At 42.5% G+C, this 22,358-nt stretch overlaps 1 protein-coding gene across 2 annotated transcripts in view; it reads left to right on the forward strand.

The window, feature by feature from the left end:
• The window catches only part of LOC142591064 (uncharacterized), a 41,191-nt gene that overhangs the window by 12,156 nt on the left and 6,677 nt on the right, over nt 1-22,358 (forward strand). For both annotated transcript variants that reach the window (XM_075703431.1, XM_075703432.1), the window contains exon 2: nt 13,438-13,558. In XM_075703431.1, coding sequence (XP_075559546.1) covers nt 13,438-13,558 — 121 coding nt within the window. The remainder of the gene's footprint in view (nt 1-13,437; nt 13,559-22,358) is intronic.

A 22,358-nucleotide genomic window follows, 5' to 3' on the forward strand; every position in this document is an offset into this window, starting at 1 on the left:
CACATCAACAGTGAAGATTATGCGTAATCGATTGTCTCAATGAATGAGCAGTTATTGACAGAGACGAGATATTTTGCAAATATTATGGGAATGAGTTAAACCAACTACATTGCAGTTCAGCAAAGCCCTTTCACACGTGGGTTAATTGCTTGAGGCATTCGAAAATTTCATCCGACCATTGTACTTGGATCTATAGGCCGCCAGTCCCCTTCGAGAGCATCTGTTGCTAAATGTAAACGCAGTTACGGTCATTATGCCGCTCCCTGCGTTTTGGTACTGATTTATAGTGCGCACAATTTCTGGCGCAGGCAACCACTGTCATTCCCAGTGCACCAGCACCTGAGTGCCGCAAGCTTATTAACGTATGCACGTATGCCCAGGGCTCTTCGTTCACTTACACATATATGCTGGATTAATAAATACAAAGCGCTTAATTTGAGAACATTGCAAGAACACGCATATATTTGCGCATATGATCAGCGTTACAAAGGCCATATCCGCGGCAAACTGCGACCGGAATAGAAAATGCGTATATATATTTATAAGATCTCTTATTGCAGCTTTTGGTAGAAGACTAGCTTTCACAGTTTGTACGTATTTTCATAATGCCTTCAGGTTCCGTGTTCAATAAAATATTGTTAGCTGAAACTTTGTGAGTACGAGAGCTCATTCAGACAGCTTAAGTTTTCTCACAATAATACGAATGTTCGCATAACAAGAATGTGGAATTGTGTCTATTTCGTGCAAAAGAGTGTATAGCCGCTATATGATCACAGTAAAAGGTCCGTAGAGGTCAAGACGGAGAGCACTTTCCGTATATTAATGGCAGATTCTGCCGCATTTTGGAAATATGACATACTTTCCGTATTTTTACCTAAAATTCTCCGTATAATGACGGAAATTTTCTACAGTGTACATAACGTAAAGGGTACATTTTGCAACATCAGTGAGTGCAATGCTCACGTAAATAAGAAGACGAAGGGTTGCAAATAAATCTAAATCTGGTACACATAAATATACGCAGCTTGAAAAAAAATAGCGATGAATTATGTTTATGCATAGAACGGAGCAGTTCTTCCCAGTGACGTTGTTGTTTTAACTGACGTTATTGCAGGCATGTCTTCGATAAATATGTATACCCTGAATAGTTATACTAGGTAGGCGTGGTGAAGGTATTATAGGAAAGGTGCACGTGTTGTGTTCATTCATGATGACTGGATATCGAATAATATGGAAGTAAGCTTTAACGATGCAGAAGTAGGGGCACTTTCTATAAATAAACAAGATGGACTATACGTTATGTGCGATATATAGGCGTCCTAAATGAACTCCAAGGGGTTTCGAAACGAATTAGGCATTTTTTTTTCAAACACACATGAATGAAGCGCAGTTACTATTAGTTGTACACATTACCATAGACACAATGAAGGAGTCTAGTCGAGTTGTAACAGATTATCTCAATGTATTATCACAATTTGGACTAGAGAACGTAATTAAACATTATGCCAGAGAGGAATATTGCGGCTCGAAAATTACAAGATCCTGCATTGACCATATTATGGTTCGTTGTGCAAATGAGTGGCCTCCTTCTGGTATCATAAAACAAAAATTAGCAGATGATTGCTTTGTGTCCATTGTGGTGATGGCGGATAACACACTGAATACTGTGATGAGCACGTTATTACAAAGGGGTATTAGATAACAACGTAGTAGATGAACATATTCAAAATTTTGATTGGATGTCCGTGTTGCCACTTGGTCACGTAAGTTTGTACAACAAGATAACAGAAATATTGAAACATATTTATCTCAAGTGAACGAAAGGAGTTAATATCAGAATAAGAAACGCTGAAAATAAATGAATGACTGAAGAGTTAGGTCATTTATGCTATCTGAAAGATGAAACACGGAAAAACTCCAAAAAAGAACCAGAAATTTTTTTATACAGAGTTGAATAACAAATTAATAAGAAATCTTGTAATCCCAATAATTTGAGAAGCAAAACGAACGTGCTCCTGCTGCCTTTAACTTCGAAATATTGGTGGCTAAAAAAAGAACTTGGTAAATGGCGAACCAAATGATTGGCAGATTGAAGAAAACGTGTATTGACTAAGTAGCAAAAAAAAACTTTCCCAGGGAAAATTTCCACACCTTCGCCGATAAATTCAATACGACCTTCACAAGTGTAGCAGAAGAACTGATGCGTATGAACACTGATAAAGATATCACTTATAGGCCGAAACGTGGTTGCGCACATTCTGCGTATTTGCCGCCTATTTGTGAATTTGATGTATATGCTATAATGTGTCAGTTAAAAAAGCACACGCCACCTGGGTGTGATAAACTTCGGTTTAGAGATCTGTTCTACAACTTTAGTAAGCTATAGGAAGTTATCCTCAACATACTAAATGGAATATTCGAAATGGGTTAAATACCTGATGAACTAAACGTATCCATAGTACACACTAAACATGCTAACACCCTTAAGGGTGTAAATCAGTCTGTCGCCAGAGGAACGCTCTAATGGTGCAGTTGTCTTCACCCTACAGTTGGGGTGCAATTATAGCACCCTAGAGGAAGGGTGTCCAGCAACATAAATTTAGGGTGTAAGGGTGCTAGCCCAAATTAACACCCATCTGTGTGGGTGTTCGAAGGGTGTGCACCCTTTTTATTTCTAGCGTGTATGGAAGGCAGGTTAGGCAGTACACGCCTTCAATTACTACTATGTACAGCGATCCACGCGCAACTCTTGCGTGTGCCAGAAGGTTCAAGTTCGGCTACCAAACGCACCGTCGAACAGCGGGCCTTGAAGTTTCGATGGGCATACACACCTATACGTGTGTATACGTATTAGTAATTCATGGTGTATATTGCAAAACCTGTCTTCGGTGCACAAATACAACCTAGCAAATTTGACACTTTTGAGCATGTATATCAACACTAATGGCTATCACGATTTCCAGGTCACATATCATGCAACACAGACTTGTCAGATATAGGCTGCATTTTCAAGAAAAATGTAAATATATGTATTGCATGCTGCAATACACAGTACAAGATATACACAAATCACATGAAATATAAACATGCACAATCACTTAACACATCGGCAAGTACAAGAACATGTACATTTGCCACAAAGGTATCTAAAATATATGTATTGATCAAATCTATTATTAGAGAAGAAACTATGTATAGCGGCACTGAAAGAGCCTGAGTTGATCTCGCAGTGTTTTGGGCCGCATAAAGGAATAAATTTTCAGTTTTAGGCTCCAATGAACGAAAGTTCAAATTTTCATGCCTTGAGAAAAAACGGATACTGCAAAGATGAATTAGGAAAGCAATTGAAATGCAGAGCAAACGCACAAGCCACCTCTTATTTTGAACACTAATGTAATCGCAAAGCATTATTAAATGTTTGGAAAGTCGGTGTAAAGCATCACTGGCCAACATTTTTCAGACTGAAACAATAATTTCCAAGCATAGACGTGGTTTAAGTGAGGTTTAACCCAGAAGCATTATTGCTAACTTTCTCTTTCCAACAAGATTACTTCAGCACGAAAAATATTTAGAATTTTTTAGTGCCTACATAGTTTGTCCTCTTTTGTGAAACGAGAGTTCTCTAGGCTAAAGGTGCTGTGTAGCAGATTTTCTAACTACAATTCCAGTTTCTATAAATTTTTGTTTTGTAACCTGAAGGCACTAGTACATATACAATATGTAGTTTGAAAATAGGTTCTTTTCTTAATATAAATCAAAAGAGGGCATATTCCACATTTACTAGTGCCTTGGTGCAAAGTGCAGTAGGAGGCCTGATAAAAACAAAGCACTGTTGAATAAACTATTTTGCTGAGCACCAAATGTGGACAATGTTTTAAAATACCTAGTAAATTTCTTAATTTTTTGCACTTAGATGCAGTAACTCGAGATTAGGGCGTGCGGCAGCATGTGAGTATGCAAATTAGCAAATATGGTTTAATAAATTAGCCATACTCTGGTTACTAAAAGAACACAGGCACAGGCACTGGTGCAAAACTTCAAGTTAAATATCGCACTGTTAACATGTGCCAGCAAATGGTCGTATCAAACATTATAAATATACTGAACAAGGGTAGTTTCTTGGCAAAGTTTCAATTAATGAGAAAAGACGTACAGCTTGAATAACAAGGACTGCAAAAAACGACATAGACTGCGCTGACTTCCAACAATATTTTATTGCGTTGCCACATCATGTGTATACGTACGAAAGCGGGCATGCGCAGACAATGAGTAACAAGGGCTGTCCAACAGCAAGTGATTGTACTAAGAACATGGTCACTTGAAAAAAAAAACATTACAATTTCTATCTGTTGAGATACAAGATTTCACTAGGGATCAGCACGATAGAGGGGTCACTAAGAGGGTCACTAACGCACACACTACCCAGTTTTCTGGTGAAATATGCTTCTCTAATTTCCGGGATGACGTGTGCCTCGCTAAAGCTTCCGTGTCTTCAAAGAGGGGCACGCAGCCGCAGTCCCAGCAATGGATGCCCAAGTGGGGCCTTGAACAGTGCTATGGATATTGTTATTGTGCTCTCTTAAACGATCGTTTAGGCACCTGCCTGTCTGTGCAACAAAGTTACTGCCTCAAAACAGGGGAATTCGGTAAACCACATTCATTGCACACATTGCAACACGTTTTCTGTGCCCGACAGAGCTACAACTCTGGCGCAATTTAGGCGTGTTTACGCGCTTAAAGAGCCTTGCCAGCTTTTCAGGTGCTGAGAAAAGGACTGTCATTCCTGCAGGTTGCCCATTCTTATTTAGCCTATGGGAGACATCATGCACATACGGTAGCACTGCAAACCTGTTCTGTGTCTTTCAACGGCTGATTCCTTGGCTGAGCGCGCTCATCACGTTTTGTGCGCTTCAGAAGTTGTTCCGCTATAGCTGAAATTAAGGCCAAAGAGTAGCCAACCCTAGAAAGGCCATCAACCTGTGCAGCAAGACTATCTTGCATCTCGTGTGAGCAAGATTTATTGAGGCTGTTAACGAGCCAACACTTTTAATACCTCGTTGAACGAGCTTTGTGTGTGTGTGTGCAGAGTTAAAGGGCAAGAGTGACTTCTTACTTCTCGGTTCGAAGGATTAGCACACCTTTTTGTTTGCAAGGCACAGCCTGAGATATAGAAAGCGCAAAGAATCATCAATGGGTACCTCATGTATTAGTTATAGAGGCTGCATCTCTTCCTTAAAGATGTCCAAGACTCCCGAATCAGCAGGCTCAAAAGCGTGATCAGTGCAATCAATAAATACCAGTAAGTCGTCCACAAAGCTGCACACTTTGACAACAGGAGACGTGTCTAGGTGACCTTGAATATTGCAATCATGATGAGCTAGATAAATATCACTTAGTGGGGGCGCCAGGCATGATCCTACACAATATACAAAGGAATGGTGTTTGTATAGGATAAAATCGGGCAGCTGCTGGAGGTGGGGGAGGACATTCTTTAAACGTCTACATAGGCTAGCACTCATCAGAGACCTGTGGGCTCCACTGTCGACAAGTGCTTGGACAGGTACGCCGTCGATTTTAACGTCTATTACGCTTCTCCTTGAGGGCACAGGCAGAGGATTTGCTGAGGTAGTAGGCAATGCAGCGCCACGTCCGAGGGCTGCATTTCTTAGTTTTCCGAAAGTGTGCGGCCAAACGACACAGGAGACGAAAGGCGACGTGGCTGCGGCGAACGGGAAGATGGACGATGTGTTTGTGGTTAACGAGACTGGTGTCCACGCCGCGATGGTGAGCGGCTGTACCAGGTGTTCCTAGTAGAGTTTTCAGCACTATTAGACTCCGCGGTGGGCGAAACATTTCAGGAATTTGCATCAAAATGCAATCAGCTTGGTCGCGTTGCGAGGTGTTGAGGCCCACGAGTTGCGACTGTATCGGGCGACATGACCAATGCGGTGACAGGCGAAACACATCGGCTAGACGTCCACAGTTCCCCACTCAGTCGGGTTGCGATAACGTGGAGAGAAGCGTCGGGGTGGAGCAAAAATAGTAGAAGAGTGTTCGTTAGCTCTGGGATTGGCGACAGAATATACAGAATTTAAACCAATGTTTCCAGGCTCCTCGCGAACGATGGCTTGCACGAGAGGAACGGAAATAGTGGTCGCACCACGGCTACACGAACAGAAAGCTGCGGGCGCCATGGCATCAAGTTCGCGTCGAACGATTCGCACCACGTCCTATGATAGCGATGCATGCTGCTGCGCCGGTTGATCTTCACACGTCGACGAGTCTGGCGAATGGTTGAAGACGCGTGTGCTTTTGGCCTGCTCGAATTGTCGGCACTCTTTAATGATAGCATCAACTGTAGAGCAGCTTTTGCACAAGAGCAAATTAAAGGCGTCATCAGCAGTGCTCTTAAGCAGGCGCCCGGCCTACTCAGCTTGTCATGTCGTGATATGCCTTACGACAAAGTGCCAGCACGTCCTGGATGTACGAGACATAGGACTCCGTGGGGGATTGGGCACCAGGGGCCAGTTCCTGCTTTGCGGCAATGTTACGGCCGGCTGGTTTGCCAAACAACTCTGTCAACTTCTCTTTGCATTTGTCCTAGCTGGTTAGCTCCTCTTCGTGGTTTTCGTACCACAGTTTTGCCGTGCATCTTACGTAGAACAACAGGTTAGCTAGCATAAGCATAGGGTCCCATCTGTTGATTCCACTCACGCGTTCCTATATAGCCACCCACTTTTGGATGTCAGCGTCATCAGTCCCGCACAAAGTTCTAGGATCCTTGGGTTGCACAACCACAACCGTAGGTGACAGCGATGCAGCTGTCGACGCTGACATCCGAGGCGGCAACGACGTTCATCCCGCGTCGTTGCCGCCTGTATATATATATATATATATATATATATATATATATATATAGGATGAGTCAGCATAATTAAAAAGGCTGACCTACAACAACACGCAGCAGCCAGCGTCTCTGACCTTCTTCCTCTCTCTTTCTTCATTTTTCCGTAAAAATAATAAAGTAGTGAACACATTTTGATCTGCCATGCAGTAGCAAGATGCACACATTACGCTTGTAACCCCCAGAGGAAAGGTAATTTAGCTGCGCATATGACATAACTCTGAAACGCCAACTCATATTAGCAAACGCACAGGCATGTCCAAAACAATAGGTGCATGCAAAACACCTCTGAAATTGTAATTCCACACAGCAGCCGTTATATTCAATGCCGATGTATAACTAGCTGCTTGACAATACAATGAGTTCGTCGACATATGCACCCTTTCAGATGCTCACCGTGCTCGAAAACCGTAATGGGAGACATAAAATCAGACATATAACCATACCATTTGAATACAGGAGCAAAAACAGTTCATTCTTAGGGCTAAACACCATGACAGCGATTTAGTGTGCGACGGCGACGAGCGACGACTTGAGCGACATAGCGCGCCGTCGCTTGAACAGATCGCTCAGTTCTGGAAATGTAGAATTCGTTTCTCGTCGCCCGGAGGTGCTATGAGCGACTAGCCAATAGCGTGAAGCAGGAACTGGATGTAAATCGCTCAAAAACTACCGATTATCGCGCGGAACGAGCAAACAATTGAATTTTTATACGTGCATCGATAAGAGCCTACTGAAAAACCTCCAAAAAATATTTATGCTACTTTTTAAAGTACAATATACGAAGTTAAATTACTAAAGCACGCGTCACGCTAGTTTCAACGCGTATTCGCAGCCCTCGTACCGGCAACACCGCTGAGACGTTAGTCAAAATCGTCGCTCGCACGGAGCACGACTTGTAGGCGGCGAGCGAACGCGACAGCCATCTCCATCGAATCGCTTGTTCCTGCCGCGCGAAAGATCACTTATATAGGGTTTACATTTTATTCAGTATAACACATTAATTCCTTATGCGATTTCAGTAAGTTCGAGAAAACGCGCCCAATTAGCCTATAGCAGCATGCAGCTGAATGCCTGCGGCAAAGCTTCCAATTAGCACTGGTGCTGCACGTAACTTCAGTGGTCGGAGATTGCGCATGGGCGAGACACCGTCAAGCGCGCGGCTAATTTCTAACGAAAGCATGCCGCCAGCAAAATGACACCTACTGTTATGTGACTCCTTATTTCAACAGCGTTGTGTACACAGTAGACTGCCAAACTGAATAAAATGAAACACACAAAATGCACTGTAAGCACGCTCCGCATAGGCTCAGAATGAGGGGCTGGCCAACAAACCATTTTAAGCGTCCTCTCGCCTCAGGTCTTGCTGAACATACCATGGTTCTGGATGCGTTGGCGATTTTCAAAGCTCTTACAGATAGCGGCAAGTGATAAAATTACATGCAGTAATCGGGCTTTTTCGATTGACATCGCGACACGGCGCGCTTGCCTAGTCCGTTGTCAATCGTGTCGGATAAGCGCCGCGACGACTTCCTGGCGATATCATGTCATATACACATAATGTGCACCTCATTCAGAATTCACTTACCGTGGAGGATTTGTTATATCCAACGAAGGGCGAACGACTGTCGTATTTTGGCGGGGACGCGAGATAGCTGACACACGATCTCCCTTGGATGGTCTTCGTTGCTGCTCGCTGGACGGATCACTTTTCTGCGGTGCTGTGCTGTTCCGCGATGTTGAGCGCGTGTGCGGTGGAGCGACTCCGAGTGAAAAAGAAGAGCGCTCCCTTGGCGTTCCTTTTAACTGTGGCTGCTTGTTCTCTTAGAAGCACAACGGTGTGTTCTTTGCTCAGCGTGCGTGAGTGATACATCACCATGTTCGGGGCCCGCCTCGTACTGTTGAAGCAGAAGATTATGCTACGTTTTGTTCTGTATTGTCGCAAGACTAGAACGGGCATTCGACTCTCTCTCAGAAGGGCAGAGTGAAAAGTACATTTTTTTTTTAATTGAAGTTTATTCAAAATGGAAAGTACACAGGAAATGTTGTACAGGACATCTGGATCCCTAGCTCAAGGCTAGTTGGGATCCATGCTAGTTATTAATTCACAATCTTACCATCAATACGAAGAAGTATAAGTAAGTCATATATACATAAACATTCAATTAGAACACAGGGCAGGGTACGTGTATTAGCCACGAGAAACCGACAGAAAGGAATTTGTATTTAGTAAATTATATACTGCAAGTGAAAAGGGTAAACATGTGTACGCAATCCAGATGAAAACTATGCAGATAATAGTAGTGAGTGATAATGGGTTTTCACTGATAGTGAAAAACATTTTGCTTGTTTCACTTCTGTTGGTAAGCTGTTCCATAGGAGTGCTCCAGTGTTGCTTAACCTTCGCCTTCCATATACATTATGCATTTTTGGCAAGAGAAAATTTCCCTTAAGTGCGCTGCGTGTATTGCTTCTGGAATGTAAAAAATGTGATACGCTCAAAGGACAGTTAGTGGTTATGCTGTTATGAGTATGCAATATAGTTTTAAGATTCAGTAATAAATTAAAAGGCAGTATATTTAAACTTTGAAACAGCGGCATTGATTTAGAATTGTAGTCCGAAAAAGTCATAAATCGCAAGGCCCTTTTTTGAAGAAGTATGATAGGTTCAACGTATGAAACGTACGTATTACCCCAAGATGCAATACAGTAGGATAGATGGCTATGGAATATGCTAAAGTAAATTGTTCTCAGTGTGGCAGTGTCGAAGTAATAACGGCATTTATACAGCATAAAACAAGCCTTGCTCAACTTTTTACACAGCAATGCAATGTGAGGCTTCCAATGAAGATGCTCGTCTAGTGTGACACCCAAATATAGAATTGAACTCACCCGCTCAAGGATATTATGGTTTAGAGAAAGCGAATGACAGTCTTTTAGTGGTGCTTTCCACGAAGAAGTAAAGAGAATATATTTAGTTTTCTTGATATTCAGAGTTAGCTTATTTGACGCGAACCACTGGTTAACACTCCGAAGTTCATTATTAGCCACTTGAAAGGTTTTGTCCAAGGAGTCTAGCGCACAAAGTAGAACAGTGTCGTCTGCATACAAACTCTCCTTGGTGACACTCTCTCCTTGGTGACACTCTCTCCTTGGTGACAGAGTGAACAATGCATTTCACTCCACTCGACATTTGCGAGATTAAAACAACGCTTTGAAAAGCAAATGCGTCGCTTCACTCCTGCAATGCCCTCCCTAGTTTTTATAGTATACATAATATAGCGACATGGTAATGACAGAACGGAAAAATATGTACTATTTCTACATTTTTTTCACCCAACAATAAAATTCACATCAGAATCTTCAACGAAGCGTATAAACATTCTGGACACAGCAATATACATTGGCTATAGGATACTAAGCACAACGCTGTATAGGAAACGTTTCGACAAACAACAGTGCCGATAATATACAAGCCACCATCCCAGACATTGCAAGCAAGACATCTTTAAAGGCCAAGCCACGCGACTGCATCGCATTTGCGTTGAATACCAATACTTTGGTATTGGCTTGAGGAGGGTGGCTTGAGTAAAAGGGTGCCCCTGCACCCTTTTACTCAAGCCACCCTCCTTTTTGTTATTTCGGTTTCAGTCCCCCCCCTTTTTGCTTTTTTGTCTTTTTAATATATTTTTTGAGACACCCACACCAACACATTCCAATGTCCCGGAAGCCAGGACACCTTTTTCGGCGCTTCAGCCACACAGGGTTTCGCAACTTCTGCATACCCCTGTAACGACAATTACGTTGAGCTACTGGGGCTAACGTCGCCTGGAAGACGATGCCGCGGCCTTCCAGCTACCCAATGCATTGCACCCCATATTCCGTGTCGCCATCTTAATTCCTTCAAAATTACCCGATGGATTGCTTCTACGCTACTCAAGTCATTCTTTGAACTGATGTATTTGGGGCGCTTTTTGTCACTCGTGCACTGACCGCCAGGCCGGCTCTTTTAAAGCCACAACAACATGCCGCCAACGACACCCACAAATGCTCCTGGGCCTCTCGCTTCCCCAACACCATCCCATGCCTTCCTATTTCATTTCTTATTCTCCCTCGTGGTGTCTTTTTTTCTCCTCCTTTTCGTTTTTATCTTTACTCTCACCCCCTTCCCTTTCCCCCGCTCTTGTCCCCTCGTCTTAGCAACGACGCTTAGAAACACCAGGCGACAGCGCTCATTATCTTGGAAATCTCTCCCTTTACAGCCAGCCGCCACCGACAACACCCGCACGTGACGTCACTCTATTAACCCGTCAAAACTATCTTGCCGAGAATGCCGAGGCGACCTTTGACGAAGATAGGCCCTCCTATCGAAACGCTGGCCTGCCTTCCTGGGACATCTTATCCCTGTTTATAACCTTTATACCACAGCGTGCTATTCCACCTGTCTGCCCAGTTCTTGATTTTGGAGAAGGCAGTATTGGATATTCAATGCCCGGAATAACATTGTGAGGGCAGTTTGAGCTCAGAAATGCGAAAGAGAAAGACATAGGTTGACAAGCAAAACTAATGGACACAGCGAATATCAAACATGGTATACAAGGTATTTGACCAAACATTTTCAAATTTAAAAAAAAAAAGCCTGCGGCAGACAACACATTTCTAGTCCATGAGCTGGTCTACTCGAAGAGGCGGACACAACATGCACAAGAAAATGCATAATAGAATCATTATAAAAGCTCACTAATCCGATTTTGAAATAATAACCTTAAGCACATATCGCAATTTCCAAATTCTAGCGGGTGAGAGCGCAAGGCATTTCCGCTTGAAAATAATTGTGTGGATGATACCGCTTACGAGATATGCGCCGTCAAACTTCCGGTAAAAATGCACTGTCGTTCCACTTAGTTTCTTAACAAAACGTTGTTTTATGCAATGAAGCAAGAAATTAAATGGAACGCCAATGGATTTGTCCTCAGAGTTGGGAAATTAGGATCTCTTAATTGGTGTCATCTCGAGAATTCTTTCCAAGTGGATCCGCCTTGCAAACTTACGGGGTGGAATTTTTAAATTGCAATATGTGCCAAAAGCTACATATTTAACATTTATTTACTATTTTTTTCTTAATTCAACGATTATGCATTTGAATTTTTTGTACAATTGATGTCCGCCTCTTCCGGTAGACCGGCCCATGGACTTGAATTGTGCTTGCCACTGGTAAGTTATATTGTCACGTGGTGGTGACGTTGAATAACACAGTAAGCAATACTGTGAACGACCAAACAAACTTTTATTGGGCGAACCTGTGCCCACAAAACAGGCTACACTTATAGCACAACGATAGCGGCGAACACGCTCGGCGATCGTCGAAAATCTGATCTGCGGGTCAAGCGCGTCGGCTTTTATAGAGCAGTCGTCGAATGTTCCAGACTAATCGTTCGGACCCGCGTGCCTTCCACAAAGTTCTACAACATTCGAGTCACGCGATGAAATTAGATAACACAAGGTTCGGCGACAACAGACAGCCGGGTAGAAGCATCGATAACTTTCCAGAAACGTCTGATACATGCAGGCGCGTCCCTCGCTGTGCGATTACAGTTGTTAAGCGGCCAAACGTGGTCGGCCGATAAAGATAAGCACACGTGTCAATATTTTTGAAAGTGTTTGGTGAAACACCCGGTTTATATATTTTCACTATGAATATATGAAGATGTGGGCTGTGAGCATTAGTATGGCCTGTCTCTCTCTCTCTTACACACACACACACACACACACACACACACACACACACACACACACACACATATATATATATATATATATATATATATATATATTTATTTATATATGGTCATGCCTTAAGAAGTCAACAAACACTGACACCAAGGACAACGAGTGTGGTGGCGCTGGCTAACACTCTCAGGGTTCTACTAGGACACATAAATACCCAAGAAAGTGGATGGGAAAACGGCGCCACGGTAGTTCAATTGGTGGAGCATCGCACGCGAAATGCGAAGGTTGTAGGTTCGGTTCCCACCTGCGGCAAGTTGTTTTTTCACCCACTTTAATTTCCATTAAGTTATCGTTTCTTTATTTCATTTATTAAGCACAAGTAATTTCCCCTGTTGTCCTTGGTGTCAGTGTTTGTTGGCTAATAAAATCTGATATGACTAATAAAAATCTCGCCCATCGGTTAAACCCCCTTTCTTCTCGTTTATATATATATATATATATATATATATATATATATATATATATATATATATATATATATATATATATATATATATATATATATATATATATATGAGATTTGAAGCCTTTAGAAAAAAAAAACAGAAAGAACGGGTCTCTGCTGGCGTTCAGGCTGTGAGACCAACCGTCGTTGTAATGAGTTTCTTCCGTACTTCATTCGCCTGGTGAGGCTAGGACTGAACCATTCATTTCGAGTAACCGAATATATCGCACTCTACTATATTGTTCTATTACCAGCTTCGAAGAAGGTCCGATTATATATTATTTCTTCTTCATTAAAGGCAAGTGCCACTTCAGAGGAGGAGAATATAAAGATGGCGAGGCAATGTATGAGATAAAGCAGTGCGTGAAATGGATTTGTTTCCGAGACAACAGCACTCATGGCACGATGGTCGGTCTAGGGTGAGTATAATTTTACTATATATGTATATATATCGCCATTGCATTACTTATATATTGTATATACTTCAGTGTTGCTTGCCACGAAATTTTTGTACGCGATGAACTTATATCATTTAGAGAATAATACAGTAATCTTTTTCTTAAAGGGCAACAATGACAATTTTCATGCAAAAAAGCTAGTGCTGATTTCATCATCATTCATCATTAGTACAGGAGGAAGTCCCGAAGTTACAAACACTGTCAAGCGTATATTTTATTAGCAATTTACGAATATAGTAATTAATACACTATGGCAACATAACAGTGACAGACATCACATTGCAGTAAGCTAATGAAGCAGATAATCAAATACAGGGAAAGGCACTTGCAATAATTGAAGTTCAAGTCACACACAAGGAAATCAAATAGATACGGCGTATCAGTAAATATAAATGTAGTAATTGACAAGTTAGGGAAAAATAGGAATGGCATATATCAAAGAACACGAGGTTTATGTAGCAGATAATTGGAAACAGAAGTATGCCTATAATATTCAAAGTACAAGTGACATATATCCTAGTCAAGTACAGAAGAAACTAAAAACTTAAAATTTCTAAGAAAAAGTTAAAGAGGCAATAGGAGATAGAGAATAAAAGCAATACATTAGGCAAATACACAAGCATTCAAAATTGTAAAATAAATTAGTATACAATATGTGTTCATAGTAATGAGTCGGTAGCCAGTACTGTCGTTAGTAAATGCTTCTTCGTATTTCTCCTGAATGTTAAGTTTGTGCGGCAGGCTTACTATGGAGTGGTAGTTTATTCCACTATCTATTGGCCGTAAAAAAGGACAGTAAACCTTCCATAATTAGTGTTTATTCCAGAGAGCAATAATTGTTGCTGGAGGAAAATCTTGTATTGTTAGTGTTGTTAAGAGTAGATATATTAAATGTATCTAAATTATTGTGGTTTAGTGTGCGGTATATCAGTAAGACCAAATTGAGCTGGAGCATATAGCGTAATGGTAGTATATTTAAAGAAGACAGAATAAGTGCTGCATGTGACATGTAAGTAGAAAAAGTAATTACCCTCAAGGCTTGATTATTTAAATGTAGATATGATATGGAGCGTGGAATATGTGTTTTCCCACACCGATATACAGTATTCTAAGTGGCAATGTCTAAATGCGAATAAAAGTGAAGTTCTCATGTTTTGTGCGAAATGCGAGTGCGGTAAAATAAGCACTCTTATTCCAAAAGCATTTTTTTAGATCATGTCAGCATGTAAGCTAAATTTAAGGCTATGGTCAAGTTTGACGCCAAGGCACACAACTTCACGTGCAATTGAAAGAACATCAGTTTGTAAGATGAGCTTTCGGGCGGGCGCGCTGACACATATATGAGTAATGAAAACCACGAACTGTGTTTTCGAAGGATTAATCTGAACTTTATTATTTCTGGATCAGGCAGGTAACTTGTTGAGGCCAAATTTAGCCGGTTTATCACAGTATTCATGCATTTGCTATTAGTAAATATGGTGGTGTGGTCTACATATAGTATAGATGAAGTACTGGCAAAACATTGAGGAACGTCAATTATGTACATGAGGTAAAGTAACAGGCCTAAGAGCAAGCCTTGTGGGACACCCCTAGTGACTGATTTTGTACGTGAAAGTGAACTACCGAAATCTACCACTTGTGTTCTGTTATATAACTGCGGGTGAGCGAAAGAGGTGGTGCACGAATGTCCACAGCTTCTAACTTGTACGAAAGTATGTTATGACAGATGGTTTCAAATGCTTTATGGAAGCCAACCAAAAGTGAGCCAACGATACAGCCATTGTCAAGGGCATGTTTTATTTTGTCAGTGGATCGTGTTATAGCTATTTCAGTCGAATAACCTTTACGACACCCGTGCTGCTCAAGCGAGTCAAGATTAAATTGGTGTAAGTAGTTTGGTAAGAGGTTTACAAATAGTTTCTCAGTAACTTTACTATAAAGGTTAGCATGCTGATTGGGTGGTAGTTTGAAATTAGTTCTTTGTCCCTTTTTTAATATAGGAGTTATTTTACCGTGTTTTAATTCGACGGGAAAAACGCGTGTTCTGAACGTCACTTAATAATGTGCGCAAGTGCGTCGGCGATATGAGATGATATTAACTTGATTTTGGAGGGTTAAAAATCATCAAAGTCGGGACCTGAAGTCCGTAAAATAGCGATTCAATCCGACACTTCTTTGGGTGGCGTAAGGTACAAGTAAAAATAATGAAGGGTATGCCTGAGTACGGGCTCTGCTATACTGTCTGGTGAATGATCATGTGTAGGACAGGAAAAAGCATTGAATTCATTTGCTATATCAGTGGCTTGCGTTACTACCCTTGTTCCCGCATTAAGTTTGTTCAGAGTGCGGTTTGGCGAACAGGTGAAGAAAGGACCTAATGGTATCCCTGGTTTTGCGGGTTTTATTTTTGCGTTTAACGCTCACTTTCTCAAAGTAGCAGCGCTTCGCTTCTTTAAAGGGTCTGGTAAGTGTAATAAGATGAGTAATGTACCGCGACTTTAATATTACATCAAAGGTTTCGCGTTTAATTTTTATATGAAATTTGTCACGTTTCGTTATACTTTTTAAGAGGAATCCTGTTATCCTAGGGCTTCCAGGGGCTGAGAATCAGGGAGTATCCTCTGTTAGTGTCGTTGACTCTGATTGCGCGCTTCTAACCTTGTTATTAAATAGTTGGAAAAGCAGGATTGGGTCTTTCATGGAAGGAATCGTGTTCCAGGTGAATTCTTCAATTTGATTATTGAACATAGTGGTGTGATGGTTAGCTATCTTTGTGTTTCCGTGGTACGATGATTTGATATATTCTTTTAGAACGAATAAAAGATAGTGGTTCATACCGGCAGTAGTGACTACGCGAGCACATTGCTCTTGGTGTAAGTCTGATAATACATGGTCTATTCATCAGTGAGATCCGGACGGCTGACATCTTGTGGGTACGGTTAGTAATGAATCTAGGCCATGTCCTGCATAGCAGTTGGCGTAATTGGAGGAATGACTATCAAAGTGGTTAGTATTATCTACGTTATTGTCACCGGGGTGACGACATTTTTGTTTTCGTTTGCAATTACGTTGAAGATAGCACCTAGTTGGGAACAATAACTAACGGAACAAGACGATGGGGAACGATATACTAATCCAATAATTGTATTTGTAGTGTTAGCTGAAAAACATTATCAAATTCGAAAAATACAGATTCACTGCAATGGCGAGAGAAACCCAGATCATGGCGACAAGGATATGGCTGGTTGTCTAGTACAAGAATCGCTGAACCACAATACCGAAAATGCTGACGGCCACATACATCCATTGTGTATCCGGGAATACCATATTAATTACTATCAGCGCTTGTCAGCCATATTTATGTGAGGCAAATAATAGTGAAAGGGTTATTTAGATTAGAAATCTTTCATGTTATCATAGTTCCTTGAGAGACTACGTATGGTAAAGTTTATCAGGGATTTATGGGTAAGCCTGTTGTTATTTCGCAAACGCTTTAGTTCTTCTCACGAATAATACATTGACTGGAATACTAATTTGATTAGATATCAAAAGAAGTTCTGGACACCTACGAGGCGATTAGCGAAATGTCCCATGTTCTACAAATGACGTACACGCAGGTCCTTTCTGTCTTTCGTGATATTTTGCGGCAGTTGTCCGTCCATAGGAATTTCCAGTTGTGCTGTCCTTTTAGTTAGAGGGCTTGAGCAACCACACGTTTGCTACGTTGCGGTAAGTGATCGTTAATAAAGACTTTGGTTGCTGCAGGCGGGGGGAGGCCGAGAGTAGTAGTGTTTAGTCGTGTTTTCCGGGCTGAGGTTGTCTACGAAATTTACACTTCTAAATTCCCTCAGTTTTCCCTCAGTGGCTTTCCGAAATTGTGTCTGTGACACAGAACTTTCTGTTATGCCAAGACGGGCTGACACTGTCGCCCTATGGTGTCACTCCTTAGTAACGATTTAAAAAGAATAAAACAAAACAACTTAATCTAGTTAGAACAGTAAGGAGTAGTGTTCATTTTATTGAAAAATAAAATACAAGGAAAGGTTCAGTAACATGCACAGCAAAAAAGAATGTTTTCGAAAGAGGTAAAAGCCATTGTCGAACGTACCCAAATATGAATTAAAAGGAGATGCACACAGAAAGAAATATTTTCGGAGATGAGCTATTTCTATCAACTGATAGCAAGTTGACTGGAGTGAGACAGAAAACTTTATCACAATGAGGTTCTCTCTCAACAGATGGTAACGTCAACTCTCCTGACACATTCTTAGCCTGCGCACAACGCCTCAGAGTTGCGTTTCATTGATCTAAAGAGATTATGTTGGTTTATATTAGGGACACTTGCATCTCGGCATCAGTGAACACTTAGTTTTCTTTAGCTGGAGCTTCAAAGAAGTGGCGACACGCTTCCTTTTGCGTTCATTTCTTAATGCGTCGGTACTTTCTGTGCTCGTACTGATTCCACCGCACGTTCGCCCCACGAACCATTTGAAGCATCCTCTTAGTAATTTGATCTCTCCCTATGGGCCTCGAAAAGTTAAAAAAATATAAGGCAGTCGGAAAAAATGAGTGCATTTCTTTTAGCGCCCTTAAAGGCTAAACTTGCAGCAGGGACATAGAAAAGCACTGAGGACTTATTAAGCGTATCAGTGCTCATGCTGCAACAGAAGATGACGGGTGCACGCTTGCATAATAAAAAAGCACAAACTGTTTTCCATGAAAATTGCCTCTTCCCACGCTTGTTATGCTTCACCACAATACGTTCGCATATGCTGCACCGCCTCATGAGGCTGTTGTGAAGCAAAACTAACTTTTGGGAACCGTCGTTATACAACGCGCCGTGCTTTCCGAGCTTAGAAGTCAATCGCGAGGACCACAAAGGTGGAGTCGGTGCCATTGCTGACAGCGGCAAATTCTTTCAATGAAGAACATGGCACGGAACGGCAAGAAGTTTAACGACGAACGTCTAAGTAGGTAGGTCTGGCCTTGTTGCGGTAGTGGCTACGGCTGCCAGCGGACCTGCGTGCGAGAGCGCCGGTTCGAGGTGGCGAGGTCATCTAAATGGTGAAGCTGGTGGTGGCTTTGATTAATGTCGTTTCGCACCTGCGGTCACTGCAAAAAGTCCAGAAAACCCGACGGCGAAACATTCTTGCATCCGAAATTTCAGACGTTCTCTTACATAGGCTCTGTGGTGTACCTGGTGGTGCCGCAAAGCAGTCCAAATTATCGGAAGTCCGGAAAACCGGTCGTTGACTATATATACCCTGGCAGCTCCTTCAGCCGGCATTAACGACGATTAGTTATGATTTCTCTCTGTTACTTCGTTCCCTTTCAATAAACTTACAGCTGATTTTCCCTTATAGAAGCACAATTTCCCTGAGTATTTCCGGACTTATAAAGATATCTGAGAGTTGCCGGTTTTCCCGTTGGTAGACACCCCGCGGGCTCTACTTACGAATTCCCCCTTTTTAGAGCGGGAACAGAAGCGTGCTATTTTATGTTTATCATTCCTCGCAGAGACGCGGTCAACAGTGTCTATGTGAGATCTTGTCACCTGTTTTTTTGCAAAATCGCGACCCAGTTCTCACCCTATGTGCACGGCACACCCTTGATCTCGACATTGTTTCGACAGGTCCGCTACACTTCTAACCAGCATTTGGTTTTCATTTGTGAGCGTATTGTTCTCTGCACTCACAGTGTCAAATTTCCCCCAGATTTTTCATAAAACTGGTTGATCATGCGCAAACTTTCACGCATTCCTGTGGTCTCTTGCCGGAGGGCTTCGACATCGTGAGCTAGTTCTGACTTACTGGGCATCACTAAAAGACCGTGGGAGTTACTTTGGCAGCAGCAGACGTACGTCACAAAACAGAAAAAAATCTTGTTTTTTTTTCTTTTATAACATAGAACCTACTTTGATTCCACTAAATTTATCCGTTGCTCAAATCTTTCGAATCCCACTTTTTAAAAGTAATAAAACTCTAATTACTCAACAAAAGGAGGGGCGATCTCTATTCTGTCAGCGTTGGGTTTCGCGATGTTATCCTAGAACTGTAGCGACTGCTCGCCAAGACGCAAACACAGGATTGCCTGAGCGATTTATTCGTACCGATATGGCTGCAGTTGAGATTTAGAGTTCTACAGCTCGGGAACAATATTGGTGCAAAGATGTGTTCTGTGAACTATAAGAACTGCTGCTGCGTGTTAAATGTAATATCAAAGGTAATACTTAAACACTCAGTGCTTTTTAAAGTTTGCTTGCACCTTGTTTACGCTTTTTGTTGCTTAGCTGAAGCTACACTGGATGTTACCTCTTCACTTTTAGATAAGAAGGTAAGCTCGTATTAGCATTATTTGTACAAAGATATTTTCGGTGGACTGTAAGAATAGTCGCTGAGTCATTGAAATATCAAAGATAAGATTTAAATATTAGGCTGTTTCTAAAGTATGCTCGCCCCACGTTTATGGTTTTTGATGCTTAGCTCAATTTATGCCTCATATTACTTTTTCACTTTGGGATAAAAAGGAGAGCTGCGAATTAAAATTTATTTCGAAACAATTTTTTCCCACGTACAATGCAAAGTGAAAGCGAATGCAGCATGATTTTGCGTTCTTATTTCTGGTAATCGAATATATTTAACTTTCGCGAGATCACAAAAGGAAGGAAAAAACGAAGAATGTTTACAAATGGTGGCAATGATGAAGACTATATTATTTTGGTATAATCCACCCATTTCTTGGCCAATCCCCCATCGTGGGTAGGAGCCACACGTGCCACAGGCTACAACAACAACAACAACAACCTACAAAATGTTTCGACTACAAAATCAAGCTTTAGCAATGCGCTTGAACTTCTGGGACGGTTTACTAATTACACGCGGCTCCGTCTAACGCGGACTTCAAATACGCGCCTGCAACGAAATTTGCGGCACTCTTAACGAGAGAAAAAGCGAGAAGTCATTTGACAGAAAGCAGAGAGGCCGGCTTGAGCCATCGCACTCTGACATGTTATTTTGCACAAGGGGAGGGAGAATGGGGTCATAAAGGTATGTTGAGGGATGATGATGACATAAAAAGATGGGTGAACAACGGTGAAAGCAAGTTCAACATTTCGGTTATAAACATTCAGAAATGTCATCCATTAGGCCACCGCCAGATTCCAAATCTTCCTTGTAGTCACTAGTTCAAGTGAACCTTCAGATAAAGGCGCTAAGACGAAGCTGGTGTAGGGGCCTCCACTGTGTGAGAAGCCCAGGCGCCAAGAAAAATCTTTGAACAGTTAACAGCGTGTAAAGAGCTGCGATAAGCGGCTCCTGCGCGGTGAGCCTCTGCAGGGCACCCCCGCAGGGGCGTCTGCGTAAGCAGGCGTTTGGTGTGTTGCGACACCACGTACCCGAGCACATGAGGCTTGGACCCTCCCGCGTGTAGCCGTGCGCGGCTTAGCCGTGTCCGGGGAAAGGGGGATCCTGGAGGTTGAGCCGATGCCTGGTGTTAGTGCCTTTAAGGCCCCCCGGTGGAGGCAACACACCTCTTTGGCCTCTGCTTCACGTAGACGGCACCCCCGGACTGACCCACCCGGGGGAAATCGGTAGTTGCCTTTTCCTGTCTCTCGCTCTCCCTCCAACCTTCGTCTTTTTCTTACTTTCCATCTTTCCTGTCTTCTCCTATCTTCCTCTCACTTCCAATTTTCCAGGCAGCAAGGGTTAACCTTGTGTGAATAACCAACCTAGGTTATCTCATATTTGGTTATAGTGATAACGTACAGCTGGCGTTTGCAGGACCTGTTCTTACAGTCCCTGTAGCGTCCCCTTGTAGGACTCCCCGGTGGGTGGCTGGCGTTATTGCCGAAAATTCAATCCCTTTATGGCAACCTCTTTCCCTCCGCTTCCTGATCGCCCTCAGAAAAGAGGGCGCACCGATGATGTATTCCAGTTTTTTGGTCGGCAAAAAGAATCCTTCCCTCGTTTTCACGTGATCCACTCTGAAAAACCAGCTAAACCAGTGCGAACTATCTCACCATTCCTTGTTTCTAAGACATTGACTGAAGTCTTTGGTCCAGGTTATAAGGCGTCGAGGATGACAAGCGGTGATCTTCTCTTGGAGCTCCGCGATCAGAAACAATATGAGAAATTGACAAAACTAGTGTCGTTTGGGGAAACCCAAGTAATTGCAACCCCGCACCGTACGATGAACACCAGCCGCGGTGTTGTCTCGGACGATGACTTGCTGGAGCTCACTGAGGATGAACTCTTGGAGGGCTTCAGTGACCAGAATGTTATCAATGTCAAAAGAATTAAGATCAGGCGTGACAGCAAAGAAATCAACACAAAACACCTTATATTGACTTTCGGCTCAAGTAATCTGCCCGAGTCTGTAGAGGCCGGGTACATCAAGCTTCGTGTTAGGCCATATGTGCCAAACCCCCTGAGATGCTTCAAATGCCAACGTTTCGGCCACAGCTCGCAGAGCTGCCGAGGCCGTCAAACCTGTGCGAAATGCAGTGCCCACGAACACACCTCTGAAGCTTGTGAGAACTCTCTCCACTGCGTGAACTGTGATGGGGAACATGCCGCGTACTCGCGGTCCTGTCCATCATGGAAAAAAGAAAAAGAAATAGTTACAATCAAGGTTAAACAAAACATATCTTTCAAAGAGGCACGCAGGCGGGTTTCATACCTGCCCAAGAAAAGCTTTGCCGATGTGACGCGTCAGGGGGCAGCGACACAAAGGCTTCCGGCGGCTGTCCGACCCACAGTCAGTG

The sequence above is a fragment of the Dermacentor variabilis genome, chromosome 8, assembly GCF_050947875.1.
Source record: "Dermacentor variabilis isolate Ectoservices chromosome 8, ASM5094787v1, whole genome shotgun sequence".
NCBI lineage: Eukaryota > Metazoa > Arthropoda > Arachnida > Ixodida > Ixodidae > Dermacentor > Dermacentor variabilis.